This window comes from Rhincodon typus, chromosome 37 (assembly GCF_021869965.1).
Source record: "Rhincodon typus isolate 14 chromosome 37, sRhiTyp1.1, whole genome shotgun sequence".
NCBI classification, from domain to species: domain Eukaryota; kingdom Metazoa; phylum Chordata; class Chondrichthyes; order Orectolobiformes; family Rhincodontidae; genus Rhincodon; species Rhincodon typus.
Genome location: NC_063368.1, coordinates 15,224,644 through 15,250,764, shown reverse-complemented (window position 1 = coordinate 15,250,764; position 26,121 = coordinate 15,224,644). Strand labels below are relative to the sequence as shown.

General features: G+C 42.4%; 2 protein-coding genes across 8 annotated transcripts in view; one reads left to right on the top strand and one right to left on the bottom strand.

Annotated features, from left to right (window-relative positions):
• The first annotated feature begins 309 nt into the window (after positions 1-309).
• On the top strand, positions 310-7,144 carry LOC109933217 (prolactin). The gene is made up of 4 exons (XM_048617370.1): positions 310-426; positions 2,745-2,852; positions 4,165-4,344; positions 6,962-7,144. Exons 1-4 carry the CDS (start codon positions 310-312, stop codon positions 7,142-7,144), a joined length of 588 nt encoding a protein of 195 aa, XP_048473327.1.
• Positions 5,941-26,121, bottom strand: part of pih1d1 (PIH1 domain containing 1) — a 28,093-nt gene continuing 7,912 nt past the window's right edge. For 6 of the 7 annotated variants that reach the window (XM_048617421.1, XM_020532173.2, XM_048617422.1 and 3 more), the window contains 7 exons: positions 24,775-24,836; positions 22,465-22,546; positions 19,425-19,521; positions 18,874-18,924; positions 17,332-17,422; positions 15,408-15,551; positions 13,607-14,966 (listed from right to left, as the gene is read on the bottom strand). In XM_048617421.1, coding sequence (XP_048473378.1) covers positions 14,931-14,966; positions 15,408-15,551; positions 17,332-17,422; positions 18,874-18,924; positions 19,425-19,521; positions 22,465-22,546; positions 24,775-24,836 — 563 coding nt within the window. In that variant the 3' untranslated portion in view covers positions 13,607-14,930. Of the gene's footprint in view, positions 7,224-13,606; positions 14,967-15,407; positions 15,552-17,331; positions 17,423-18,873; positions 18,925-19,424; positions 19,522-22,464; positions 22,547-24,774; positions 24,837-26,121 lie in introns of those variants that run through there. The other variant, XR_007265670.1, reaches the window with a different exon arrangement.

The following is a 26,121-nucleotide window of genomic DNA, read 5'->3' as shown; positions in this document are numbered from 1 at the left end:
TTTGGGCAAATTATCAATCAACAAGGATGTTTTGGGAGGTGTGCAGACAGGAAATTGACCATAATCAGATCAGTCAAGATCTTATCGAATGACAGAGCAGGCTCGAGGGCTGATGGTCTTTTCCTGCCCTTAATCCTTGAGTATATTCATGAAGTCAAGGGATCAAACTAACTTTCTTAAAAATCCTAAAATGTCTGTGATGATGAGTAGTGAATTATTACTTCGACAGGTTGTTGCTTTGGTATCAGATGCGTTGAGGATTAGTGTTAATAATTATTTAATGCAAGTCTGGATGAATGTAGATCCACCATGTCTGACTTGGCTATCTATGCACCACCTCAAGCATTCACTGCCAACGCCAACAGCCTACAGTGGCTGCAATGTGAACCTGGTCTATCTCATCCCGCAAATCTTTATGCTCTTTCCGTGCAGTTATGGTCTCCTCGTCTGAGGAAGGACCACTGAACGAGAACAAAGAAGGTTTACCAGACTGATTTCTGGGATTGGCAGGGCTGATGTACAGGGAGAAACTGCATGGATTAGGACTATCTGGGGTGGGGAATATGAAAGAAATCAATAGTATTCTAACAGGACCATACGAAGGAGAGGCTCCTTATGATTGGGGCGTCCCGAATCAGGGCTCACAGTCTAAGGATACTGCGTAGGCCGTTTAGGACTGCGATGAGGAGAAATTTCTTTGCCCAGAGAGTGGTCAGCCTGTGAAATTCCTTACCACAGAAAACTAAAGACTTTCAAGAAAGATGTAGAGATTGTTCCTAGGGCTAACAGGAAAGAAAGTGGGAACAGGGGGAGCTGAGTTGGATGATTAGCCATGATTGTATTGAATGACGGAGCAGGCTCGAAGGGCAGAATGGTCTATGCTTGCTCCTATATTCTATGTTTTAGAAGAACAAGAAGTGATCTCATTGAAACATATAAAATCTTGATGAACATTACCAGGGTAGATGCTGAAGATTGAGAGGAATCAAACATGAAATTCAGAGGCAAGTTTTTACTTTCTCTCTTAGCAGGTTTTAGTTCAGTTCTGTTTCATTCAGTTCAGTTCTGAAATTCTTCAGTTCAGAGGAAACCAGTCACTGCAGCAGTAATGTCATTTTTCCTCTTGTTTGCGAAGTTTCCAAGCCAGGAAGGTTTAGTACAAAAATCTTCAGGTTGTTAGAATTGAAAAGGTTAGACCTTCAGAGGCGAGTGGGATTAGTTTGATTTGGAAACATGGTCAGCATAGGCTATTTGGACTAAAGGGTCTGTTTCCACGATGTATGACTCATGACCCTATGACTTGGGAAAGATTTTACGGCATCAGATTCAGGAAGGAATTGTAAAATAGTCTCTACAGTTCAAGAAAGAGAAACTGGGAGAAATCAGTTAATTAGAAATTGAAGAGTTGACATAGGAGTATAATTTGAGTATGAGTGTCTGTAACAGATAGTGTTGGGAAACAAGTTGAAATTTTGTTTTAATGTTTGTGTTTAAATCTTTCTAACTGTAATACATAATATAGTGGGGCTCATTTCTTTTGTGTAATAAACTTATGTTCTGTTGTTAAAGAATATGAGCAACCACATATGAATATTTTCAGCTAGAACCCATCATGTTAACTGATGAAACAAAAAAAATTTAACATGGAATTTATCGAGCCAGATTTTATTCTGGGATCTGATTTGTCCAAAATACCATCAGCTGGGACCACAAAAGTTCTCCCACGAGAGGAGAACTGAACAAAACTGGAAACAAAACTAATGACTTAATATAAAAACAAAAATAACTGCAGATACTGCAAATCAGAAACAAGAACAGAAATTGCTGGAAAAGCTCAGCAGATCTGGCAGCATTTGTGGAGAACTGAGGAAGGGTCACTCGAACTGAAATGTTAACTTTTGAGGAAGAGTCACTCGAACTGAAATGTTAACTTTGATTTCTCTCCACAGACGCTGTCAGGTCTGCTGAGCTTTTCCACAATTTCTGGATTTGGTGTTGTTAATGGCTTGATATGTTCACACCGTCCATCATAAACTGAAAAGTATAAACATCTAATTCCATTTACACTCCAGAGATCTCCCAAGGCCTCGAGTGCAGTCATGTGTCTTCTTTGAACTAGTGCATTTAGGTCACTGTTCCAGAATGACTTTCTGATCTTTTAAAAAATATAACCTTCAAAGCATTAACCCACGCGCATTAGGCTTTAATTAAACAATTCAAATACCAGAAGTAATAATAATATTACAAATTTTTATGCACCTTTCATTACAGAACCCAGATCTGGGTGGGAATGGCACTGTTAAGACAGAGATGAGGAGGAATTTCTTCTCTCAGCAGGGACAATAGTCTTGGAATTACAGAATTGTAGACTGGGTGGTTGAATATATTCTGAATTAACCTTTGGAGTGTAAACAGAGCTTAGCCTTTTGGGAGGGGGGGCCTTAGGCAGGAAAGTAGAGCTATTGCCACAACTAGACCATTTAGTCATGAGCCTCAAGATTCATGGTGGAGGTGGTGAACAAAGGTATAGACTCTTCCAGTTATATCTTTTACTCTTTAATTCTTATACTATTCAAAATAGTGTCAGGTTGTGGCAACAGTTGAAGCTTTTTTCTGTATTTTACTGCATTGTTCACTGTAAAATGTAAGTGACAATAAACCATTCAAAGCAATTATGATCCTATTTAGCAGAACAGCAGGTTACGGGAAGAAATGACTGATTCTGGTTACTTGTCCTTTCACAGAAACAACATTTTATTCAAGGCCAACATCTTAACTTCAGCATTATCAATAGCTGCCACACGTCCTCCATTGTGACCCCTCAGAACAAGGAAGATGCATTACGTACACCTGTGAGTATTTCTAGTGGAACAACTTGAAGAGGGAGACCCTGCAAAAATTTGCACATGCACCTGAATTTCGGAAAACCCTTCGCTCCTCATTAACTAGGGAGGAGAGGCAGGTAAATAGTTCCCATAAACAAGACCGTAAAAAATAGGAACAGGAGTAGACCATTCAGAACTTTGAGCCTGCTCTGCCATTCAATGGGATCATGGCTGATCCGACATTTCTCATGTCCACTTTCCTGCATTTTGCCTGTAACCCTCGATTCTCTGACTGATCAAGAAGCTATGACCTCTCACTTGGAGATAGGAAGAGAAGCCAGAAACCAGGCTCAGTCCCTGGGTTCAGTTTGGCTTGTGACATTGTTAAATCTCTCTGCATCTTAACACTGTATATGATCAGTGAAAAATTGCCATGCTTGTAAGGGGTTGAGAATGACCTTCTCCTCAAATGCCATCAATGCAGTTTCCTTGGCCAATTTGACTCCGACCTACAATGTTTTGTTTGGGTGGTGAGGGGTCTGAGTGTTGAAGGGGAATGGAATTAATTCTCCTGGCCCATGTTAGCAGGCCACACACATAGAATCCCTACAATGTAGAAAGATGCCATTCAGCCCATTGGGTATGCACTACTGACCCTCCACAGGGCTCACTCCCCACCACCCAGATCCATCCTATCCTTTTAACCCTGCATTTTCCATGGCTAATCTACCTAACCTTCACATCCCTGAATGCTACAATATATTTTAAGTGTGGCCAGTCCACCAAACCTGCACATATTTGGAAACCGGAGCACTTGGCAGAAAAAGGAGGGAATGTGCATACTCCACACAAACAGTCACCCGAGGCTGGGTTTGAACCTGGGTCCCTAGCACTGTGAGGCTGCAGTACTAACCACTGAGCCATACTGCATACCCTTGATGTTCTCTTATTTTGGCAAAAGCCTAAGAATGTTTGTATGGGCTTCTCCCTCCTCCTCCTCCCCTGTGGTATTGACAGTGCAGAGGCAAACACTGAGTATCATTAACTCACCCAAAGGAGCTTTCTCTCTCTTCAGCTTTTCTTTAAAATAATACCATAGGATCTTTTAGGTCCACTTGGCAGAGCTCTACAGACAGCATCTGCAACAGCGCAGCACTCCCTCACTGGGAGTGTCAGCCTAGATTGAGTGTTTGTGAGTGATTTCCATACAAGGGTGCACTTTGGCACACATTACCCACTCCAATTTAAGGGCTGAGAACAAACGAAAAGTAGATAATGAGGATTAAAAAATAGCATTTAAAATGGAAAAAAAAATCATTTGCAATGTGTTCAACTTTAGCATGAACGTCTGCTGAGCCTTGCAATTGTTATCCTACATTCCTGGCGAGACCCTCTACAGTATGTGATCTCTGAATTCAGTGCCACCCATGGGATTACCAACTCCATATTGAGTAAATCAGTGAAGATTGTCAAACAAATGAAGCAACTTGCGAAAGGATTGACTAAGATAACTGAGCAGGTACTGTCATACTGAGGTGGGACAATAAACTACAGTGTCTTTTGTGACCTCAGGTCATCTCAAAGTCTGTCACAGTCTATTGAGCACTTCTATTCAAAGGGTTGCAATGTACAAAACAAAACAGCCAAATATTGCTCAGAACTCTTCCACAATTAGCGAAGTGATAATGACCAGATAATCTTCTAGTTTTCTTTACTATTAGATGCAAGGGACCAACATTGGCCAGGGAAGTCTCTCTTGGTCTTTAAAATAATGCCATCAGATTGATTAGCAGTGGTTAGCAGTGCTGCCTCGCTGCGCCAGGGAGACTGGTTCGATTCCACCCTCGGTTGACTGTCTGTGTGGAGTTTGCACATTCTCCCAGTGTCTGCGTGGGTTTCCTCTGGGTGCTCCAGTTTCCTCCCACTGTCCAAAAGTGTGCAGTTAGGTGGATTGGCTATGTTAAATTGCCCTGTAGTGTCCAGGGATGTGCATGCTAAGTGAATTAGCCACGGAAAATGCAGCATTACAGGGATAGGGTAGGGATGTGAGTCTGGGTGGGATGCTCTTCGGTGGGCCAAATGGCCTGCTTCCACACTGTAGGGATTCTATGATTCTATGCGATCTTTTAGGTCCACCTGACAGAACACTAGAGACATAGTTTCATGTGCCATTTGAAAGACAGCACCTGCAACAGTGCAGCACTCCCTCAGTACTGCACTGTGAGTGTCAGCCTAGATTTTTCTACTCAAGCTTCTTAAGTGGGACTCAAACCCATAACCTAGAGACAAGATCATTCTGCACTAAACTAGGATGCCACAGAGAGGACAATATCCAATAGGATTAGTTTTGGGTTGCGTTGTCAAAGAGCTAGCACTGGGTTGATGGGCTCAATACCTTGTTTCGGTATTGTAAAAGTTTGAATTCTGTATTTTTAATCACGTATCCTGGCAAGACCAGCATCTATTGTCCAATCCCAATTACCTTGAACTGAGCAACATAAGTTGAAATGGCTGTATGTCTATTTCAGAGGGCAGTTAAGAGTCAACCCCATTGCTATATGTCTGGTGTCATATGTAGGCCATACCAGGTAAATGTGGAAGATTTTCTCTATTAACGTGATCTAAACAGTCAATAGTCACCATTTTGAGACTACTGTTATATTCTATATTTATGAATTAAATTTCAAATTTTAGCAAAGATCTGTAGCTGGGGTTGTGGGTGAGGTTGTTGACTTGCTCACTGAGCTGGCTTGTTTTCCTTCAGATGTTTTGTCACCATGCTAGGTGACATCATCAGTGAGGGCCCCTATGAATTGATGTTGTTCTACTTCGCTTGGAATTTATACTGTCTGGTCCGTTTTGGTGAGTAGTGTCATTTCCGGTTTTGTCCTGTGTGAGTTTGTGTATGGGGTCCAATTCTATATGTTTGTTGATTGCACTACGGAATTCCTAGTGGCATGGCTCTCAACCCATAGTGCAATCAACAAACACGTAGAATAGGACCCCATATACAAACCTATACAGATCAAAACCTGAAATGACACTACTCACTATAATGGACCGGACAGTATAAATTCCAAGTGGAGTAGAACAATATCACTTCATCGGAGGCCTCACTGATGATATCACCTGGCATGGTGACGAAATGTCTAAGCAAAAACAATCCAGCTCAGCGAGCAAGTCAACAACCTCAAATATAAATTTCATCAGCTACCTTGACGGGATTCAACTCCATATCTAGTCTGGGGTCTGGAGTACTGGACCATTGGATTTAACTTTAAACCACTGCTACTCCACTGTTATATAAATTATTAGTTACAGGGACTCACCACCCCATAAAATGGCATGTTCTGTTATGCTATTTTCTCTGTTCTGGTTCGAATTCACAATCACTTGTCAGGGTTCCACAGATATCAGAATAGACAGTGAGCAGCAGAAGGTTAGTTGACCACAGAGAGGATTGGGAGTCTGCCTGACCTAGTTCTAATTCCACTTCCAGAATTCCCTTAAGGCTTCAATACCATGCCCTTAACATAGTGAAACTTCCCAGTGTATTTCATGGGAGCTCCACCAGACAAAATCTGACATTGCAGTATGGAGATATTAAGGAATGTTGGCCAATAGCGTGATCAAAGAGAAAGATTTTAAGGTTTGACTTGAAGAGCTAATGAGGTCTCAGGAGTGAATTCTGGAGCTTGGGGGCCTCAACAGGGGTGACCAGTGGGGCAATAGCAACAGAGGAATACAGAGATCTTTGCAGGGCTGGAGGAGATCACAGAGAGACGGAAGGGGCAGTGTTGCAGGGGGGTGGGATTTGAAATCAAGGATGTGAATTTTAAAATGGGGCATTGCTGGGCCTGGAATAGGTGAGGCTAGCAATCAAGGGTAAAGGAATCATAGTCCCACTCTCATGAGAGAGAGATGACTAGGGGTGAATTTAACCCAAGGGTCACCATGTCTCAGGTGTGGGGTGAGGTTGAGAAGGCAGGACATTCATGGAGACCTCAGACACTACAGGAATTGAACATATGCTTGTTGGCATCATTCGCCAGTTGCTCAGCCAACTGAGCTAAGCAGGCATAAGAATAGTCACTAGTATTGTACTTATCAGCAAACATTTCTCATTTGCATTTCAGATTGGACAGCTTGGTGGAGCCATTGAGCAGACAGTGCCATGGGAACACCGTTTAGCTGAAGATGGAGACTCAATAATGTTGCAACTGTACAATCTCCTGCACTGCTTCCGGCGAGACACAAATAAAATTGACACTTACCTTAAGCTGCTGAAATGCAGATTCACCCAGCAATCGAAATGCTGAAAGGTCTCTCTCAGTGATGCGTTAGAATTCTCATCCTAAGTGTTCACAGCTCAAGTGCTGTAATTTCAGCAGCTCTTAACTGAAAAGTGATAGAGTCATAGAGTCATACAGCATGGAAATAGACCCTTCGGTCCAACCAGTCCATGCCGAACATAATCCCAAACAGTTAAAGTCTCACCTGCCTTATCCTGGCCCATATCCCTTCAAACTTTTCCTATTTGTGTACTTATCCAAATGTCTTTTAAACATTGTAATTGTACTCGCATCCATCACTTCCTCAGCAGGTTCGCTCCACATGCGAACCATCCTCTGCGTAAAACATTTGCCCCTCATGTCTTTTTTAAATCTCTTTCTGTTTTCCTTTAAAATGTGCCCCCTAGTCTTGAAATCCCCCATCCTAGGGAAAAGACACCTACCATTGACCTTATCTATACCCCTCATAACTTTATAAAATTCCATAAGGTCGCCTCTCAACCTCATATGCTCTAGTGAAAAATGTCCCAGCCTAACCAGCCTTTCTTTGTAATCAAATCTTCCACAGCTGGCAATATCCTGATAAATCTCTTTTGAATCCTCTCCCGCTTAATAATATCCTTCCTTGTGCATGAATCGCAGAAGGTTGGTTCGCAGGTGCAGCAGGTAATTAAGAAGGCAAATGGAATTTTGTCCTTCATTGCTAGAGGGATTGAGTTTTAAAGCAGGGAGGTTATGTTGCAGCTATATCAGGTGTTGGTGAGGCCACACCTGGAGTACTGTATACAGGTTTGGCCTCCTTACTTGAGAAAGGATGCACTGGCATTGGAGGGGGTGCAGAGGAGATTCCAGAGTTAAGAGGGTTGGCTTATGAGGTGACACTGAATGGACTGGGATTACATTCATTCGAATTTAGAAGAACGAGGGGGGATCTTACAGAAACATATAAAATTATGAAGGGAATAGATAAGATAGAAGCAGGGAGGTTGCTTCCACTGGTGGGTGAAGCTAGAACAAGAAGGCATAGCCTCAAAATTAGGGGTAGCAGATTTAGGACTGAATTGAGGAAAAACTTCTTCACCCAAAGGGTTGTGAACCTGTGGAATTGCCTGCCTAGTGAAATAGTTGAGGCTACCTCGTTGAAAGTTTTTAAAGCTAAGATAGATAATTTTTTGAATAGTAAAGGAATTAAGGGTTATGGTGAGAGGGTGGGTTAGTGGAACTGAGGCCATGAAAAGGTCAGCCATGATCTCATTGAATGGCGGAGCAGGTTCGGAGGGCCAGATGGCTTACTCCTGCTCCTGGTTCTTATGTTCTTATGTTATAACAGGGCGACCTGAACTGGATGCAGTACCCCAGAAGAGGTCACATCAATGCCCTGTACATCCTCAATATGACTTCCCAACATCTATACTCAAAGGACTAAGCAGTGAAGGCAAGTGTGCTAAATGCCTTTTTCAACCACCCTGTCTATACAGATAGACTAAATAGTTGTGTTTCTTTTTCTCTTTCCAGACATTATTCTCTATAAAAAAGCTTAGCAGGTAACCTCTGCCTGATTGACTGAAGAAGCTGTGTTTGGTAGTCATTATGCCCTAGGTTTTCACTCAAGACACTCAGCATAGAGGCAACATTTGAATTTCTGGCACAGTGATGATGTTTTGTTACATCACTCGGACAGATTGATGATTTTGTCCAATTGCTGGCTTTAGAAATCTGGACATTGGTTTGGCTTCACAACTTGTCCTCTTACTCAAACCTCTCCTCTATCTAACTTATTGATTGTTAATTCCTCTTGTATTTTTATCTAAGGTGCATAGAAGCATTTCTCCTTTATGCCACAATGTTAAAACCATTCTCAGACTATGGCAAGGCTGGTGTTTATTGGCCTCTCATCCAAAGAATCAATTATATGATCCACAATTGCACTCTTTTAAGATAAACCTTACACAAGGAGATCAAATCTATGTGTAGTCCTCCTGATGTGGTCTCACCAAGGCCCAGTAAGGCTAACTTGTTCTTATTCTTCAGTCTCTTCATAATAAAAACCAACACGCTAGTTGTTTTTCTAATTCCTAGCTGCATCTACACATTCTATTTCTGAGATTAGTGTATACTGACACCCACATCCGTCCACATACCAGTATTCCCCAGTCTCTTGCCATCGAAAAGATCATGCGCTTTTCTATTTTTGTATTGATAACTTCACATTACATTCCAAATGCTACTTTCCTGCCTTATTTAACCTTTGTCACTTTTTTTGCATCCTCATCATAGCTCATATTCCATTTAGCTTCGCACTCTCAGCGAATTTTGCTCCATTTCACTCCGTCTGTACATCCAGGTCACTGACATAGATTGTAAGTAGCTGAAGCTCAACGCTGTCCTTCTGGTACCTCTCTTTGGGTGAGACACAGCATGATGTTCTGACCAAGTGGTGGCAAAGTTAAGGTTTAACAGCCTGGTTCTAGAACTTTGGCACAGATTCTTGTCCATCTGAGCTTGTTTGTTAGTTCTAACTGCTCCACTAGATTATCAGACTCTAGCTTCTTCATTTCTTTTGACCTTTAAATCATCCCTACCCTATCACAGACATTTTCTTTTACTCATTCTGTTTTCCAGTTCCAACTTGTTTTACAGCCATTCATCTCAAACATGTACTGATTTGATAAAAGGTTGTCAAATTGATGCGTTGGCTATGCCTGATCTACCAAGTGTTTCCCAACATTTTCAACTTTTGAACATAGTTGGTGTCTTTCTATCAGTTAGTTGTGCATCAAATGACACTTAAATCTTTTTAAAACATTTTTGTACTTAAAAGCACACAGTAAATGAAACAAGGTAAATGAGCTTGTGGCACAGATTGAAATTGGCAGATTCAACGTGGTGGGGATAACAGAGACATGACGGTAAGAGGATCAGGAGTGGGAACTAAATGTCTGACGATATGTAAGAAAGGCACTAGTAAAATAATCATCAGAGACCTCAATATGCAGCTGGACTGGGAAAATCAGTTTGGTAGCAGATGCCAAGAAAGGGAATTTGTGGGATATCCGAGATGGATTTTTGGAGCAGCTTGTGGTAGAGCCTAGTACGGAACTGGCAATTTTGGATTTGGTGGTGTGAAATGAGGCAGACTTGATTAGGGAGCTTAAGGTGAAGGAACCCTTTAGGTGCAGTGACCACAATAAAATAGAATTCACCCTGCAGTTTGAGGGAGAAGCTTGAATCAGATGTAATGGTACTACAATTGAGTAAAGGTAACTATAAATATATGAGGGAGGAGCTGACCAGAGTTGATTGGAAGGGGAGTCTAGCAGGGAAGGCAGAGGAGCAGCAATGGCTGGGGTTTCTGGGGGTAATTTGGGAGGCCCAACAGATATTCAACCCAAGGAAGAAGAAACATGTTAAGGGGAGAATGAAGCAACCATAGCTAACAAGGGAAGTCAGGGACAGTATAAATGCCAAAAATAATGTGATGAAAATTACATTGATGTAATGAATACAAGAGCAGACGTGTACTGCACAGGCTAATATAAGGCTTTGGTAAGACCGCATTTGGAACATTATGAGCAGTTTTGGGCCCTGCATCTAGGGAAGGATGTGCTGGTGTTGGATGGGGTCCACAATATGTTTAATGATCACAGGGATGAAGGACTGGTCATAAGAGGAGCAGTTGAGGACTCTGGGTCTGTACTGTATGGAGTGTAGAAAGATGAGGGAGGGACCTCATTGAAAGTTACATTGAAAGAATACTGAGAAGCCTGGATGGAGTGGACGTGGGGATGTTTCCACCTGAAGGCACAGCCTCAGAGTGAAGGGCCAACCCTTTAGAACTGAGAATGGGGACTTTCTTCATCCAGAAGGTGGTGAATCTGTACATCACATTGCAGTAGAGGGCTGTGGAGGTCAAGTCATTGAGTAAAATCAAGATAGAGATAGATAGGTTCTTGATTGTAAGGGGTTCAAGGGTTATGGAGAGATGGCAGGAAAATGGGGTTGAGAAACATATCAGCCACAATCAGGTGAAGCAGGCTTGATGGGCTGAATGGTAAGATATAGGAGCAGAATTGGGTCGATCTGACTTGGAAATATCACGGTTCCTTCAGTGTCAGTGGGTTAAAATCATGGAAACTGGTGCTCCTGAACAGCACCGTGGGCGATGCTACACTGCATGGACTGTGGCAGTTTAGCACCACCTTCTACAGGGTAATTCAGGATGGGAAATAAACGCTCCCTGTGTCAGTAACACCCAGATCCTGTGAATGAATAAATAAAAACTTTGCCGAGGATCTGCAATTGTTTAGCCTTCTATGGCAAATGGAAAGTCAGCTCTCAATAGAATACATGATGAAAGAAGTATATTTGTATAATATCTTTAATGTAGGAAAACACTGAGGCATGTCACAGCAGTGAGAAGAAATGATAAGCCAGAAAGTGCGACGTTAAGACAGGTCAGAGGCAGGTGAGGTGGTCCCACAGTTAAATTTTTTTTTCAGGTTTCCCTGACATCATAATATTATTGCAGCCCTTCCTCACCCCACACTGAACATGCCTTCAGGCTAAAACTCAGACCAAATTGTGACTGAACCATAGTATATTAAGTTATGCTACAACATGCCCCATGTCAGAGTATTGATACAAGTTTGCAGACAAAATGCCTGTGATGGTCTTTATATCAAGTGTTGCTTCTAGTTTTTTATTTCTCTTTGTACCTGAAAGGAATGCAAATAAAAAGTGCAAAAAGCTGTACTTTAGTTCTTAATGTTGAATCAACTTGTCCACAAATACTGTGTGCTGCAGTTTAAATGCATATGTGTCAAACTTTGATTGCCTTTTTAATTAAAGATTATGGTTTCAAGCCTAAAGTAGGTTGACATTTCACTACAATAAAGAGCGTGGGCCATTTTAGAGAACATAGGAGCAGACCATCCCCCTTGAGCCTGTTCCATTCATTAAGATTATGGTTGATCTGTGGCATAACTCCATTTACCTACCTTTAGCCCATATTCCTTAACAACTTTGCCTAACAAAATGCAAATTTGATTTGGACATGTTAAATCAAGGCCTGACTGACTTGTGGGGGTGAAAATATAAAAATAATCCTATAACACAGGGAATGCTGCTGCCTGAGCCAATCTTCTCCCTTCAACAATTACTGCCAAGATTTGCTGTGCGCAAACTGGTTCAGGCAAAAGGACTACAAATGTACTTCAATTGACTGCCAAGAAAAACTGTTCCCAGCAAGGTCTATCCTTCGTAGAGTCCCTGCAGTGTGAAAGCAGGCCATTCAGCCCACCGAGTCCACAATAACCCTCCAACTAGCAGTCCACCCAATCCCTGTAACCTTGCATTTCCCATGGTTACTCTAGCTAGCCTGCACCCTGAACACTACAGGGCAACTTACCATGGCCAATTCACCTAACCATTTTTGGACTGAGAGGGGAAACCAGAGTACTTGGGAGAAACCCGCGCAGACATAGGGAGAATGTCTGTGTGGAGCTTTGGCAGTCACCCAAGGCTGGAATCAAACCCAGGTCCCTGACACTGTGAGGTAGCAGTGCTAACCACTGAGCCACTGTGCTGCTCTAATAGCTATAAGGAGAAGCTGGATAAACTTGGATTTTTTTTTTCTAGAGCATTAGAAGCTGAGGATTGACCTGGTAGTAATATTATATATTATGAGAGGTATAGATAGGGTGGATAGTCGAAGACTTTTTCCTGGGGTGGAAATGTCAAATACTAGGAGGCACAGGTTTAAGGCAAGAGGTGGAAACTTTAAATGAGACAGAGTGATCCTTATTCACTCGAGGGAAATTTGGCCCTTTTTTCTCCCACCCCTCTCGTGTCAGGTTATGAAGTAACTTTGAGCAACAAACCATATTTACAAACGTCTTCACATGCCTGAATTGGCATTGCTCTGAAGGGGTAGAAGTCAGGACAATGAATGTGTGTTGGGTGGGGTATTGGGTAGCACTGCTTTCTATGAACCTGATAGCTTGTGCTATTTAATCATAACTGTTACAGCACAAGTGGCTGCCATTCAGACCCTTGTGTCTGCATTGGTTCTCTATACTTTGTGCTGTTCTCCCACCTTCACCCTGTAACTCGGGATCACCTTGACTGAGCTGCCTCCACTGGTCTTGGGTACTGCATTCCAGACCTAGTCCACCCCAAATATCTGAATCGCTCCCTCAAAACTAGATGTTGGGGAAGTATGAGACAGTCTTAAGCATAGGAGGTCTGGTTTGATTTCAGTTGTTCAATTTGTTCTTCTGTCATCCGACTCACAAGCACAAGCATTATGGTACTCCACCTCCATTCTTCCTATGTATCTCACTCAGTTACCAAAGGGGGGCCCTTTGCACTAAAACATTGCAACTGCGCATGCAATCAGTTTTCAAATGACAAAAGCTCAAAAGGAATGAAAGCTGTTGCAACAGAGAAAAGTGCTCAGATAAGCAAGACCGCATTCTTATCAACACAATACACCATTTAGAAAACGATTTTATTTACATCAAGTAAATGCAGGGCAGAAGTAAAACCTAGTAGAAAGATGGGCAACCAATAACTTGCTGCACTTGAACAGGCCTTAAGAAAATTAGCTCTCATTTTCACTCCTGTGTTGGAACGATTTCATGAACTGTCTATATTTTAGAGCAGGCCCTGAAAATGTTATTTCCAAGCTGTGAAATGGGCATTAGTAACCAGATGAAAAATATGAATGCTTTTAAATCCAAAATAATAACATAAAACATAAGACACATTAGGTCAGTTAGTGTCTGAAGAGCTCAGGTTTTAATGGGACTTTCAGCAGGGGCATGGACTGGTTGGACCGAAGGGTCTGTTTCTGTGCTGTCTGATTCTATGACTCTATGAATCTGGCACAGCATGCTTCGCAAACCCTTTCTTCCTCCTATTGGCTGTTTGCAATAAGCTGGCATTCACACTTGTAATCATTATCCAATGTATGTTGCTGCAAAGAATGCCAGAACGTGGGAGGAGGATAGCAATTGGTGTTGCTGTGATGGACACCAATGTCAAATAGCCTGACAGCTTTCACCGTAAACGTTTATACACATGAAGAGTGCGGACTTAGAGATACAGTACCATCTAGATTATATAACCAAATGTTATGGGTTTACCTACACTAAAGGGACTGCAGTGGCTCACCATCACCTTCTCAGGGGGGCAGACATAAATATTAACCAACCCCTGAATGAACATTAAAAAGAAATTTCGACGATTCCAGAAATCAAAACCTGCCATGTCAGCTAGGGCAGATTCAATTAAATAGGGACCTGAAAATAAAAAGCTAGTGGAAGTGATGGAGACTACAAAACTAATGGATTGTTGCAAAAACCTGCCTGTTCGCTTAAGGGAGGGAATGTGCCATCCTTCCTTATTATGGCCTCTTGTGACTCCAGATCCACAGCACTGTGGCTAATCTCTTAACTGCCCTCTGAACAGGTTGGGTAAGCTGCTCAGTTGAACTTGGAACCGTGGCTCACCACCAGCTAAGGGACAATGGGTTATGAATAAATGCTGCCCTTGCTAGTGACATGCTCATCCAGTAAGCAAATATCAAAAAAAAATCCTTGGGCAAGATACCAGACGGTATTGAACTTCAATTATTTTTAAGCGCAATTCAAATGAATGAGAAAGAGAAAAGCAAAGTCAGTGAACATCACGTTGCTGTCATGTAAAATGACATCATAAATGTGGTGCTGACAACCTGCCATGCTGGGAACGAGCAGAAGTTCCGGTTATTCAGTTTGTGCGAACATTGTTCGTCCTGGAAGCAATTCTGGTCTTAGGCTGGCTGCACTGGCATCGTTATGGTCAGAACCTGGCAGGGAACAAAGCGAAAACTGAACGATTTCTCACACATTTCGGAAAATACACTCGCTTCCTTCTGATGGAAGCCTTCTCCTGCACCCTCCACTTATTGTCACCTTTCGTACAAAACTCTTTCCACACTGACAAATAAACGACTCCTGTGTAGAAACTCACAGCTCACCTGCACTTGTACACATACAGCACTGGATAAAGAGGGGCAAATCCATTTGATTCGATATTACATGGTAGAGTTATCTTTGCGCTAGCATCTGTACATGTACAACAAAAATTAAAAGGTAAAAGCAAACAATTCCTCCCATACTCAGTTCTGTGTGCTTACTGCCAATGTGGTCTTGTGTGGTTAAAAACAGCTCTAAGGTTTGTGTGCTGGTCACAGACTATGAGTATTAGGAGGAGCTGTGAACTGCCTGATTGTTTAACTTCTCCTTACCCTGGTTTTCCTGTTGAATTGAGAGCCACTTTTCTCCTGAACAATGTTGTACGGGATGTAAATATCTAAGTGATAAAGATCTGGCCGTGCCCACAACACAATCCGGTCTTCTCCAAGGTCGAGTAGTAATGATCCTGCTGAATCCTGTGGTGCACAAGAAAGAGAACCTGTAACCCAAGAATCGAGCAACGTAATAGGAAGCTGCTCAGCCCAGAGAGTCTGCGCCTGCTCTATCAGAACAGTCATCCTGATAGTGTAAGTTCCCAGCTCTTTTCCCACATTTGACAATATTTGTGTCCCCCACCACCACCCCCACCCCACCGAATCATTCATTCAATACCCTTTGAAAAATTGCTATTGAGTCTGTTTCCATCATCCTAACAGGCAGCTCATTACAAATCCAAACAAATGTTATGGATTAAAGTTTTGTACTCGCCTCCACTTTGCTTCTTTTGCCAAGCATCTGAAATCTGGGCCCTTTGGTTACCTTCCCTGCGGTCACTGGAAACAGTTAGTATCTGACTCCTGCATAATTAGGAAAGCCTGCTCACAATACCTGCCTTCTCTTCCATTCTCTGCCAGAATACCCACAGTAATGTTCACCACTGGCCAGGCACAGAGGCAGGTGCTGAATCTACCCCATCTGGAAAAGGGATCAAACCCTGTGCTGTTGGCACTGATCTGATCCACACCAGCCTTCCAGCCAACAGGTTACCCAAGAAGTTAGAGTGTGGAGCTATGGATAGTGATGGTGGAGGTTACAAACTCTTTCACTCACACAGCTCACCTGGAATCTCTCCTGCTCTTACCCACCTGCTGCTTGCATGTATTGGAAGAATGAACAAGTTGACACTCTCCCTGTTTGGCACTATGAACGCACGTGCCTTCACCCATCAAGTCCTGGTATGGGACTTGAACCTGGAGCTTCTGGTTCGGACAGAGTCACTACCCAATGTGACAAATGAGCTTACAGATAAACTATCCACAGGATTCATTGCAGAAATTCACTGAAGATCCTTAGATAGCATTTTTCAAACCCATGACTGCTTCTATCTAGCGAGACAAGGGCAACAAATACGTGGGAACACGAGCACCTACAAGTTCCTCTCCAAGCCACTCACCAACCTGACTTGGAAATATATTGACAGTCCTTCAGTGTCACTGGGTCAAAATCCTGGAATTCCCTCCCTAATGTTTTGTGGGATAGCTGACAGAACATGGTCTGCAGCAGTTCAAGAAGTCAGCTCACCACCACCTTCCCAAGGTCAGTTAGGGATGGGCAATAAATGCTGACCAGCCAGTGATGCCCACATCCCAGACACGAATAAAAAATTGGGTTGGCATAGGCTCAGTTTCTGCCTGAAGACATAAGCTTCTTATACTGTACAATGGTTTCATATGCAATTACCTTCAATCTTTTAGAGGATCTTTTATCACATGGAAGCCTAAGCCATTAGTTTAGGCAAACATCTGACAGTGCAGACTACCAGAAACAAGCCAATGCTGTCCCCACCAGACATTCACATTCGCCCTTATTAGTAGGGTGAATGGGAATCACAAAAGAACCTGACTGAACTCAGACAGGTTGACCGATAAGACTAATTCAATTTGAAACATGACTCCTCTGACAAAACAGCACTCCCTGAGTGCTCCACTGGAATTAGAGCTGAGATCGATTCTGGCCCTGGAACCTATAGCTTCTTGACCTAGAAATGAGGCAAAGTAAAAGACAAGGAAACATGAACAACAATCAATCACAAGCATCTCTGCTTCATTAACTGAACACTTCGGTGCCACTGTCGGTCACGGGTTAGGAATTGGTCTGCACTTTTTGTAACTTTATCCTCAAATCCTGAATCCTGGCTCTGAAGAGCCATCCACCCTGCTCTCCGAAATGCAGCTGTTTGGGAATTAAAATACTAACCACTTTTGGTAAGGAGATTTCTGCTACCAGGAAGCTGGGGTGCTCATCTGCAGGCTCAGCCACGATTGTATATTCTGGCTCCACACAGGTACTACCAGGGCAAAGAAAAAGATGACATTAATACCTCTGTAACAATCCACACCCTTGGTACACGGTCCTATTGCTCCTGCTGAATAATTAAACCAGCGGGCCCCATCCTTCACACGAATGTGGATTGTGGCTCTGGTAATCAGCAATCGGTATTCTATTAGTTAGAAGTCTTCTGGTAAAACTATAACACCGTAAGAAATAGGAACAAGTAATGACCATTTCCAATGAGAGACAGATCTAACCTTCGAGCTTTGACATTCAAATGGTGTTACCAAGACTAAAAACCCTCACTAGTAACATTCCTGGGGTTACCATTGACAAGAAACTCAACTGGACTTGCCATATAAATACAGTGGCTACAAAAAGCCAGTCAGAGGCTAGGAATACTGCAGCGAGTAACTCACCTCCTGACTCCCTGAAGCCTGTCCAACATCAATAAAGCACAAGTCAGGAGTGTGAAGAAATACTCCCCACTTGCCTGGATGAGTGCAGCTCCAATAACACTCAAGAAGCTTGACACCTTCCAGGACAAAGCAGCCTGCTTCACCGGCATCACATCCACTTCCTTCACTAACACTCAGTAGTTGCAATGTGCACTGTAGAAATTTACCAAAGATCCCTACACAGCATCTTCCAAGCCCACGACCATGACCATGACCATGACCAAACACAGTGGACGGCACAGTGGCTCAGTGGTTAGCACTGCTGCCTCACACCATCAAGGACCTGCATTCAATTCCACCCTTGGGCGATTGTGCGGAGTTTGTGCATACTCCTCATATCTGCGGGGGTTTTCTCTGGGTGCTCTGGTTTCCTCCCACAGCCCAAAGATGTGCAGTTTAGGAGGACTGGCCGTGCTAAATTGCTCATAGCGACCAGGGATGTTCAGGCTCGGTGGATTAGCCATGGGAAATATGGGGTTACAGGGATGGGGTGGGAGGGGTGGGTCTGGGTGGGATGCTATTCAGTGGGTCGGTGTGGACTCGATGGGCTGAATTGCACACTCTACAGGGTTATAATAGTCTATGACCATTTCCATTTGAAGGTGAAGAGCAGCAGATACATGAGAACACTACCACCTGCAAGTTCCCCTCCAAGCCACTCACTATCCTGACTTCACGGTCGTTGGGTCAAAATCCTGGAATTCCCTCCTCAAGAGCATTGTGAGTCAACCTACAGCATGCAAGCTGCAGTGGTTCAAGAAGGCAGCTCACCACACCTAATCAAGAAAAACTGGGGACAGGCAATAAATGCTGGGCCCAGCCAGTGACATGCATGTCCCATAGTGAATTAGAAAAAAAAAACTGGAGTAGGCCATTCAACCCTTGAACCTGCTCTGCCATTCAGTAGGATCCTGATTGCTCTGACATTCCTCACTTCCACTTTCCTGTGACCCTCAACTCCCCCCATTAATCACTTTCTCCAATCTGGATTCAGAAGAAGAAATCTTACCTTTCTATTTCTGATAGAAGGGGTTTATTGCAGGTTCCCGGAGATGAAGTGCTGCCAAAATAAAGTTACGATAACACGGTCAGGATTTGACCTTACAGCTTCCACTAGTTGTAATCATTATTTCAGAGAAGCAAAGAGATCCTTCAGCTGTCTGTTTGCTGTATAACAAGACAACGCAGCCTGCCTCCATTCAGACCCCATCTAACACAGTAAACATTCATCATATCCCCTGAAGAGTGGCAGGGGCAGGAACGTCAACATTTCGGGCTGATAGTCCTGACAAAGGGTTTCGGCCCAAAACACTGACTTCCATGCTCCTTGGATGCTGTCTGACTGGCTGTGCTTTTCCAGCTCCACATTTAAAGACTCTAGCTTCTAGCATCTGCAGTCCTTACTGTGTTCAAGGGATAGGCCCAACTTGCTCAGCCTTTCCTCAAAAGGCAACTCCTTCATCAAGCAACATTACACCATGCCATCAAGTATGGAAGGCAGAAATACATTGCAATGTTGCACAAGGTGCTACATAAAGGCAAGTTCTTCAGTCACTTTACCTGGATTCCAGTTCCTGGATAACAGGTTTTGATTTTGTTCTGATGTTTTGTTCTGTTATAGATCCCAGAAATTTCCTGTTCTTCAGCATCCGCCACTCTGGTAACAAAATAGTTAACAATTTCAGCTGTGAACACTGTACTTTTGTCTCTCAAATCAAGGTTCAGCTACAATGAGAGTCTCTATACTTTACAGGAGATCGCATCAGACCTGCATTAAGCTGTTCAGGTTTAGCCCTGGGGTCCTCCATGACCTACTTCATTGGTGGCAAGCCCATCAGCATCTGTTCAACAATTTCCTAGTAAAAATGGTAATATGTTCAACAAATGTGGAGCGCTGGTTCTCTTCCTTTACTAATTCTGCTCGCATACCTAAATCCATTAGGTAACATTAGTTGCGCGTTGTGAAGATCCCAAAATGGAGAAAGTTTGAACAGGTTAGTCCTTTGCCCATTTGTGTTTAGAAGGATGAGAGATGCTCTCATTGCAGCATTCAAGTTCTTGAGGAGACGTGGCGGGGTGAATTCTGAGGTTTTTCCCCTTGTAGGAGGGCTAGAATGTGGAGACAGTTTAAGAACAAAGGGGCTTCGCTTTTATGATGGATGACTTATTTTTTCCCCCCCTAAGGATTATTAGTCTATGGAACCCGCGTTCTCAGAAAAAAAAAAGTAGAGGAGAAACCCTGTTGTTCTGCCAAATATTTAGTCCTCAATCAGCACCGCAACTATCATTGCTGGTCGAGGGAGCCTGCTGTTCACACATTGGCTAGTGTGTTTGCCATATTACAACAGTGACTACATTTCAGAGGTACTTTATTGGCTATCAAGCACATTGATATGTCCTCTGGTTCTGAAAGATACTATGTACGTGCAAGATCTCTCCATGTTCATTCTATACCTTTCAGCCCTACTGTGCTAATTCTGGTCATGCCCATCATCTGATGGGTATCTTCAGAATGATGCCAAAAATCAGCCAAGTTCCTACTTGTTACATATGCAAGGTAGGCTGTGATGAGGCAGGGTGGGAGGGCCTAAACACAAGTACAGATTTTTTAAAAATCCCATTCACAGGATGAGGGTGTCACTAGCTAGACCAGCATTTATTACCAATAACAGTTAACCACATTGCTCTGGGTCTGGATTCACCTGTAGGCCAGATAGTGATGGCAGTTTCCTTCCCTAAGGGACATTAGTAAACCTGTTGGGTTTTTCCAACGATCAACAATGGATTCCTTGCTAGATACTTAATTCCAGATTTTCATTCAATTCAAATTCCACCATCCGCTGTGGCAGAATTCAGTCCTGGGTCCCCAGATTGTTACCTGAGTCTTTGGTTCAACAGTGCAGCAATAATACCATTAGGCTATCATCTCCCTTCAATTAAGCAAAATAAACAAAACACAGAATGCTGAAGAAACTCGGGAGATCTGGCAGCATCTGTAGAGAGAGAAACAGGGTTAACATTGAGAGCCTCGTATGACTCTGCTTCTGCAGAAGGAAAAAAAAGAGGAACCATACCAGACTTGAAAAGTGAACTCTATCTCCACAGATGTTGCCAGACCTGCTGAGTTTCTCCAGCATTTTTTGTATTTGTTTGATTTCCACCATCCACAGCATTTTGCTTTTATTTCAGCAACGTTAAACGGTTTGATTCTTTCTGCAAATACTTCAGTGGTTGTGAAAGGAGCTATATAAATGCAAATCTTTCATTTCTTTCCTCAGCCAGATAAGACAAGGCAGTTTACTGAGATACAGCATTGGCAATCTCCCATCTAGTGACTGGTAAATGTTTGAAACCAACCTCTTTCACCCTTTCAAAAGCAGTAGTTGGAAAAAGCATTGGGCAGCTGCCCCTCTCTGTCACCTACCAGCACCAGATTGTAACAACCCAGGCAGATCTCCTTGAAGGAGACTCAACACTGAAGAAAAGTTTGAGTGAATGTTGGGTTGGTCACATGGGGCGTTGCTCATTCTGCTCCAAGTATCTTGTCATTGTTGGATCCAAGCATCATCAACTGTAGCTCAGTGCTTGAAAGTTCTGCTCAAAGGTTAGAAGGAGGTGGGATCTAAGTTTGCAAGCATCAAGCTGAATAAATATTGTTGCAAAGTTGGGTAGAGTATTCGTGGATTGAAAGACAGGATGTTAGAATTTGATGTTTGTAAAATGATAGGGGAAAGGGTGCGTGGTCCCTTTAAAAGATGGTGTGTTTTTCCAGGCTTGGAGATTCAAAAAAATGTGCATGTGCACAGAGAGTTTCTGAAATTAAAACACTATCAGATGGCTGTGGGGTTAACAACCTAGGCAATAGTTTGTTTTGTTATTAAGGCAACCAGTTTGAAAAATCAGCCAATTAATTTAAACCAGGCACTTAGAGGCTAAAAACCAATTAAATTTAGAAATCTGATAGTTTTGACAACCTAGGTCCAAACTTTTTGTAAGAAATTAATAGGTCATCAAGGGTATAAAAGAAAATCGGTGTCAGAACAACTGCCATCTACTAGAGTTAACAACCAGTTCTAAACAGAAAATCAACTGGCTCACAGAAAACCATCATCTAAATAAAGATATAGCTAATATTCCTGACAAGAATTCGATAGAGAAAGGCGGAGAGGGCACAGAGCATTCTGGAAGACTCAGCCTGGCTGTAATTTCGAGAGACAAAGTTTTAAGTTTTTTTTTATTAATTTGGTTTATATATGGGGGTATTGTATCTTTTGGAACAGCATGTCATCAGAGTTTTGTTTTATTTGGGAATAGTAAGTAGTTAAGGGGGAGTTGTTCAGTTTGTTAATAGTTCTGTTAATTTGTTCACTGTTAGAGTTAGATAAATAAATTGTTACTTGTTGATTATAGAGTGACTGTTAGGAGTTCATTTCATTTAACCTCCCCTTTATAACAGATTGGGAGGTGAGAGGCAGGTTATACCACTTGTTACACTTCCTTTAACAGATTATGAGGTGAGGCAAGCTTCTTTAGGTGCTTTGGTTTCAGTTATCAGAGGTGTGGGTTGACCTCTGCTTCATAACAATATCTAGGTAGTTACCTCGCGAAAGTTCCAAATTGTATTTGTTTTCCAGCCCCTCAAAGCCGATAGTCAGGAAGAATTCCATGAAGAGTTTGTTGTTCTGCATCAAAAGAAAAGAAAAAAAATCTGGAATGAAATTACTTGACCGTTTCAAAGGAAATGACAACTTTCATTCATGTGGCATCTTTCATTCCCTCTGGGACGTCCCGAAGTCCATTCTAGCCAATGAAGTACTTTTGAAATGTAGTCACTGTTGCCATATAGGTAGAGTGGTAGTCAAATGTATACACAGCAAGATTCCATAAATAGCAACTTGGTGATGAGCATTAAAGGAGAGAAAAACAGACTTTTGAAACATTAACTCTGCTGCTTTCTCCATACATGCTGTCAGGCCTGTTGAGTTTTTGTTTTTAATTTCGAATTTCCAGCATCCACAGGATTATACTTTCACATGGACATGACCTGCTTTTACAAGGACAAATATTAGTCAGGACATAAGGAAGAACTTCACTGTTCTTCTTCTTCAAAATTGTGGCCATTGCTTATCTACCCCACTAGGGGCATTAAGTAAGACTTGGATTTAACATCGGATCTGGAATCAATAGCAAATGAATTACAACTGAAGACCATCAACAGAACTCACTAGATTTAAAGCACATTGGGACGTGGGCATTGTGAAAGGCACCATGTAAATGCAAGTTTCTTTGGTTTTTGACTTTTGACAATCCAAAACCCTTAAATCAAACACTTCCTAAAGGAACACATCATACGGCAGGAGGAGAGTAAGCAACTAGAGACAGTAGAGTTTGAGACAGAGTCTGGAGCAGAGGTCACTGCACTGGTGAAACAGGCTGGAAACTGACTGCAAAGACCATCAATACTCACGTAATATCTCACTGCCATTTTACACTTATCCTAAAATTATTGGTGAATCCCTCTGGCATTGTTACAGTTATACCACAACAGATCTAACGTATTGTTCTGCTTCCAAGGGACATTTGTATTCAAGACGTTCTGTCTACCATGTCCACAAGTATTAAACTGTCACACATTTGGTGTTGTTAATCTAAGTTTAATGCCAATTTGCATTTAGAGGATCCTTGTAAATTTGTGTCAGCAAAATATAACCGTGTTATTCTTTATGCTTTTATCATATTGCCCAAGTATATTGTGCTCTGAAAACTGTTATGCAGAGAGACGTGGAGTTATACACGCCCACCCATGCATCACCTTATCACCATATATATTGTACTTTACTCTTGGTTGCTCTGCCTTCAGCTCCAGAGACCAGGAATTCCCTCCGTAACTCTCCAACTCATTTTGCTCCATCAAGGTTCTCCCTGAAACATACCTCTTTGATCAAGCTTTTGGTCACCTAACATTATATCACCTCATGTGTCTCATTTCAATTTTTGCTCTGTAGCTCCCAACTCTGATGCTCGGGGTAAACCTATACCGTATCCTGTTCACTTATCATCAACGTTCACTAATCATCAACGTTCACTAAACTACAGTGCCTCCTGAATGAATCCCTCACTTTTAAAGTTTAACTTTACTTCTATGGCCCTACCTATCTCTACCCTGTTCCAGCCCTAGCCAATAAAACTCCAAGATAACAGGTTCCTCTAGAAATTGCCTCTTTCTAATTGTCAATTTCAATTAATCACTCTAAGCATTCCTGCAAAGTGCCCTGGGACATTTTACCACATGAAAAAGGGGCAACATAAATGTAGGTGATATTGTTCACTGTATCCCCTTAAAATAAAAGCACTTGTGAAAGATGTATCAGAGTCTAGGGAACAAAGGACATTTACTGTTCAATCTGGGTGACCCTGAGGTAAGTATGCTGGGAAACTTCAGATGGCATTACAAGTCAGCTGGCAGTCTGGAATGGATTCACAAAACTGGGTGGCAATTTCCCTTCCCTAAAGGACATTAATGTGCTAGTCAGATTTCAAGGATAATCCATTCTGCCTCATAGCTATTTATTTCAAAGTCAAGTCTGATGAAATATCAAGGTGGAATTAAATAGTTTCGAGATAGTCTAGGGGATCCAGCATTGAGGTGTGTATGGAGTAACTGGAAAATTGGAGTTGAGCGCACAGCCAGAACAGCCATGAACTTGTTGAATTCCACTGCCAGCCTGATAGGAGCAGGAATTGGCAGTTCAGCCTTTCTCTTATTATCTACAGCATCCAGATGTGACAATGACTGATTTGTCAGATGCGACAAAGTGCAGATATCACATTTCCTGGCTTAGTGTTATAACCATGGCACCAGACCCCAATTACATGGTGAGATCTATCAATATAAACCATATGGTTGTACCTGAATTTTGTTGTAAAATTTTGAATTGATGACTATGTCATATGCAGTGCATCCATTACCACCTGTGAAAACAAGACAATTCTAGTCATTCACAATGCAGCACTGTTTCCCCTCACAATTCCCTTTCTCACTCAAGAGCTTCCTTCCAGTACCTTGCTCAAGAGCACTTCATGTGAGTTTGTGCAAGAAAGCCAGGCATCACTACCCAAGCTCAGTCCTGTCCTCATTTACTGTAAATGTATGAGGGGTCTGCACAGAACAAAAAGATAAACTACTCTCATTGGTCAAAGACCTAAGAACCAGGTCAGTGACATGAGGAAACAATTATATGTGGCGAGTGGTTAAAACCAGGAACACACTGCCCAAATGTTTGCTGAAAGCAGACTCAATTGTTGCTTTTAAAAGGAAAATTGTTTTATTTTCTGATGGTAAAGGGAAAGCGCAGGGAAGCGGAACCACTCAGACTGCTATTGCAGAGACCCAGTAGGACACAGCAAGCTGAATGGCCTCCTTCTGTATTGTAGGCGTTCTATGATTAGCACAAACCTAACCCCAAAAATCTTCAGCTACTTTGTCAATCATTAAGTTTTTTGAAGAAGTAACGAAGAGGACAGATGAGGGCAGATGTGATCTATAAGGAGCTCAGTAAGGTGTTTGACAAGGTTCCTCACGGTAGACGGGTTAGCAAGGTTAGATCACATGGAATACAGGGAGAACTAGTTATTTGGATACAGAATTGGCTCGAAGGTGAAAGACAGGGTGGTGGTGGAGGGTTGCTTTTCAGACTGGAGGCCTGTGACTGATGGTGTTCCACAAGGCTCGGCGCCGGGTCCACTGATTTTCATCATTTATATAAATGAGTTTGAAGTGAACAAAGGTATGGTTAGTAAATTTGCAGATGACAACAAAACTGGAGGTGCAGTGGACAGTGAAGAAGGTTACCTTAGAGTACAACGGAATCTTGATCAGGAGGACCAATGGGCCAAGGAGTAGCAGATAAGAGTTTAATTTAGATAAATGTGAGGTGCTGCATTTTGGAAACGCAAATCAGGGCAGGACATATACACTTAATGATAAGGGCCTGGGGAGTGTTGCTGAACAAAGAGACCTTGGTGCATAGGTTCATGATTCCTTGAAAATGGAGTTGCAGGTAGATAAGGTAGTGAAGATTGCATTTGGTATGCATGCCTTTACTGGTCAGTGCATTGAGTATAGGAGTTGGGAGGTCATATTGCGGCGGTACAGGACATTGGTCAGGCCAATTTTGGAATGCTGCATGCAATTCTCATCTCCCTGCTTTGGGAGGATGTTGTGAAACTCGAAAGGGTTCAGTAAAGATTTACAAGG

What these genes read in the sequence shown, in the direction of transcription:
- LOC109933217 (XM_048617370.1), top strand. Translation starts at nt 310, where the DNA reads ATGTCTGACTTGGCTATCTATGCACCACCTCAAGCATTCACTGCCAAC. An exon ending in AAGATGCATTACGTACACCT is followed by an intron (nt 2,853 to 4,164) that starts GTGAGTATTTCT and finishes GTTCAACTTTAG; the next exon opens with CATGAACGTCTGCTGAGCCT. An exon ending in TGACTAAGATAACTGAGCAG is followed by an intron (nt 4,345 to 6,961) that starts GTACTGTCATAC and finishes TTTGCATTTCAG; the next exon opens with ATTGGACAGCTTGGTGGAGC.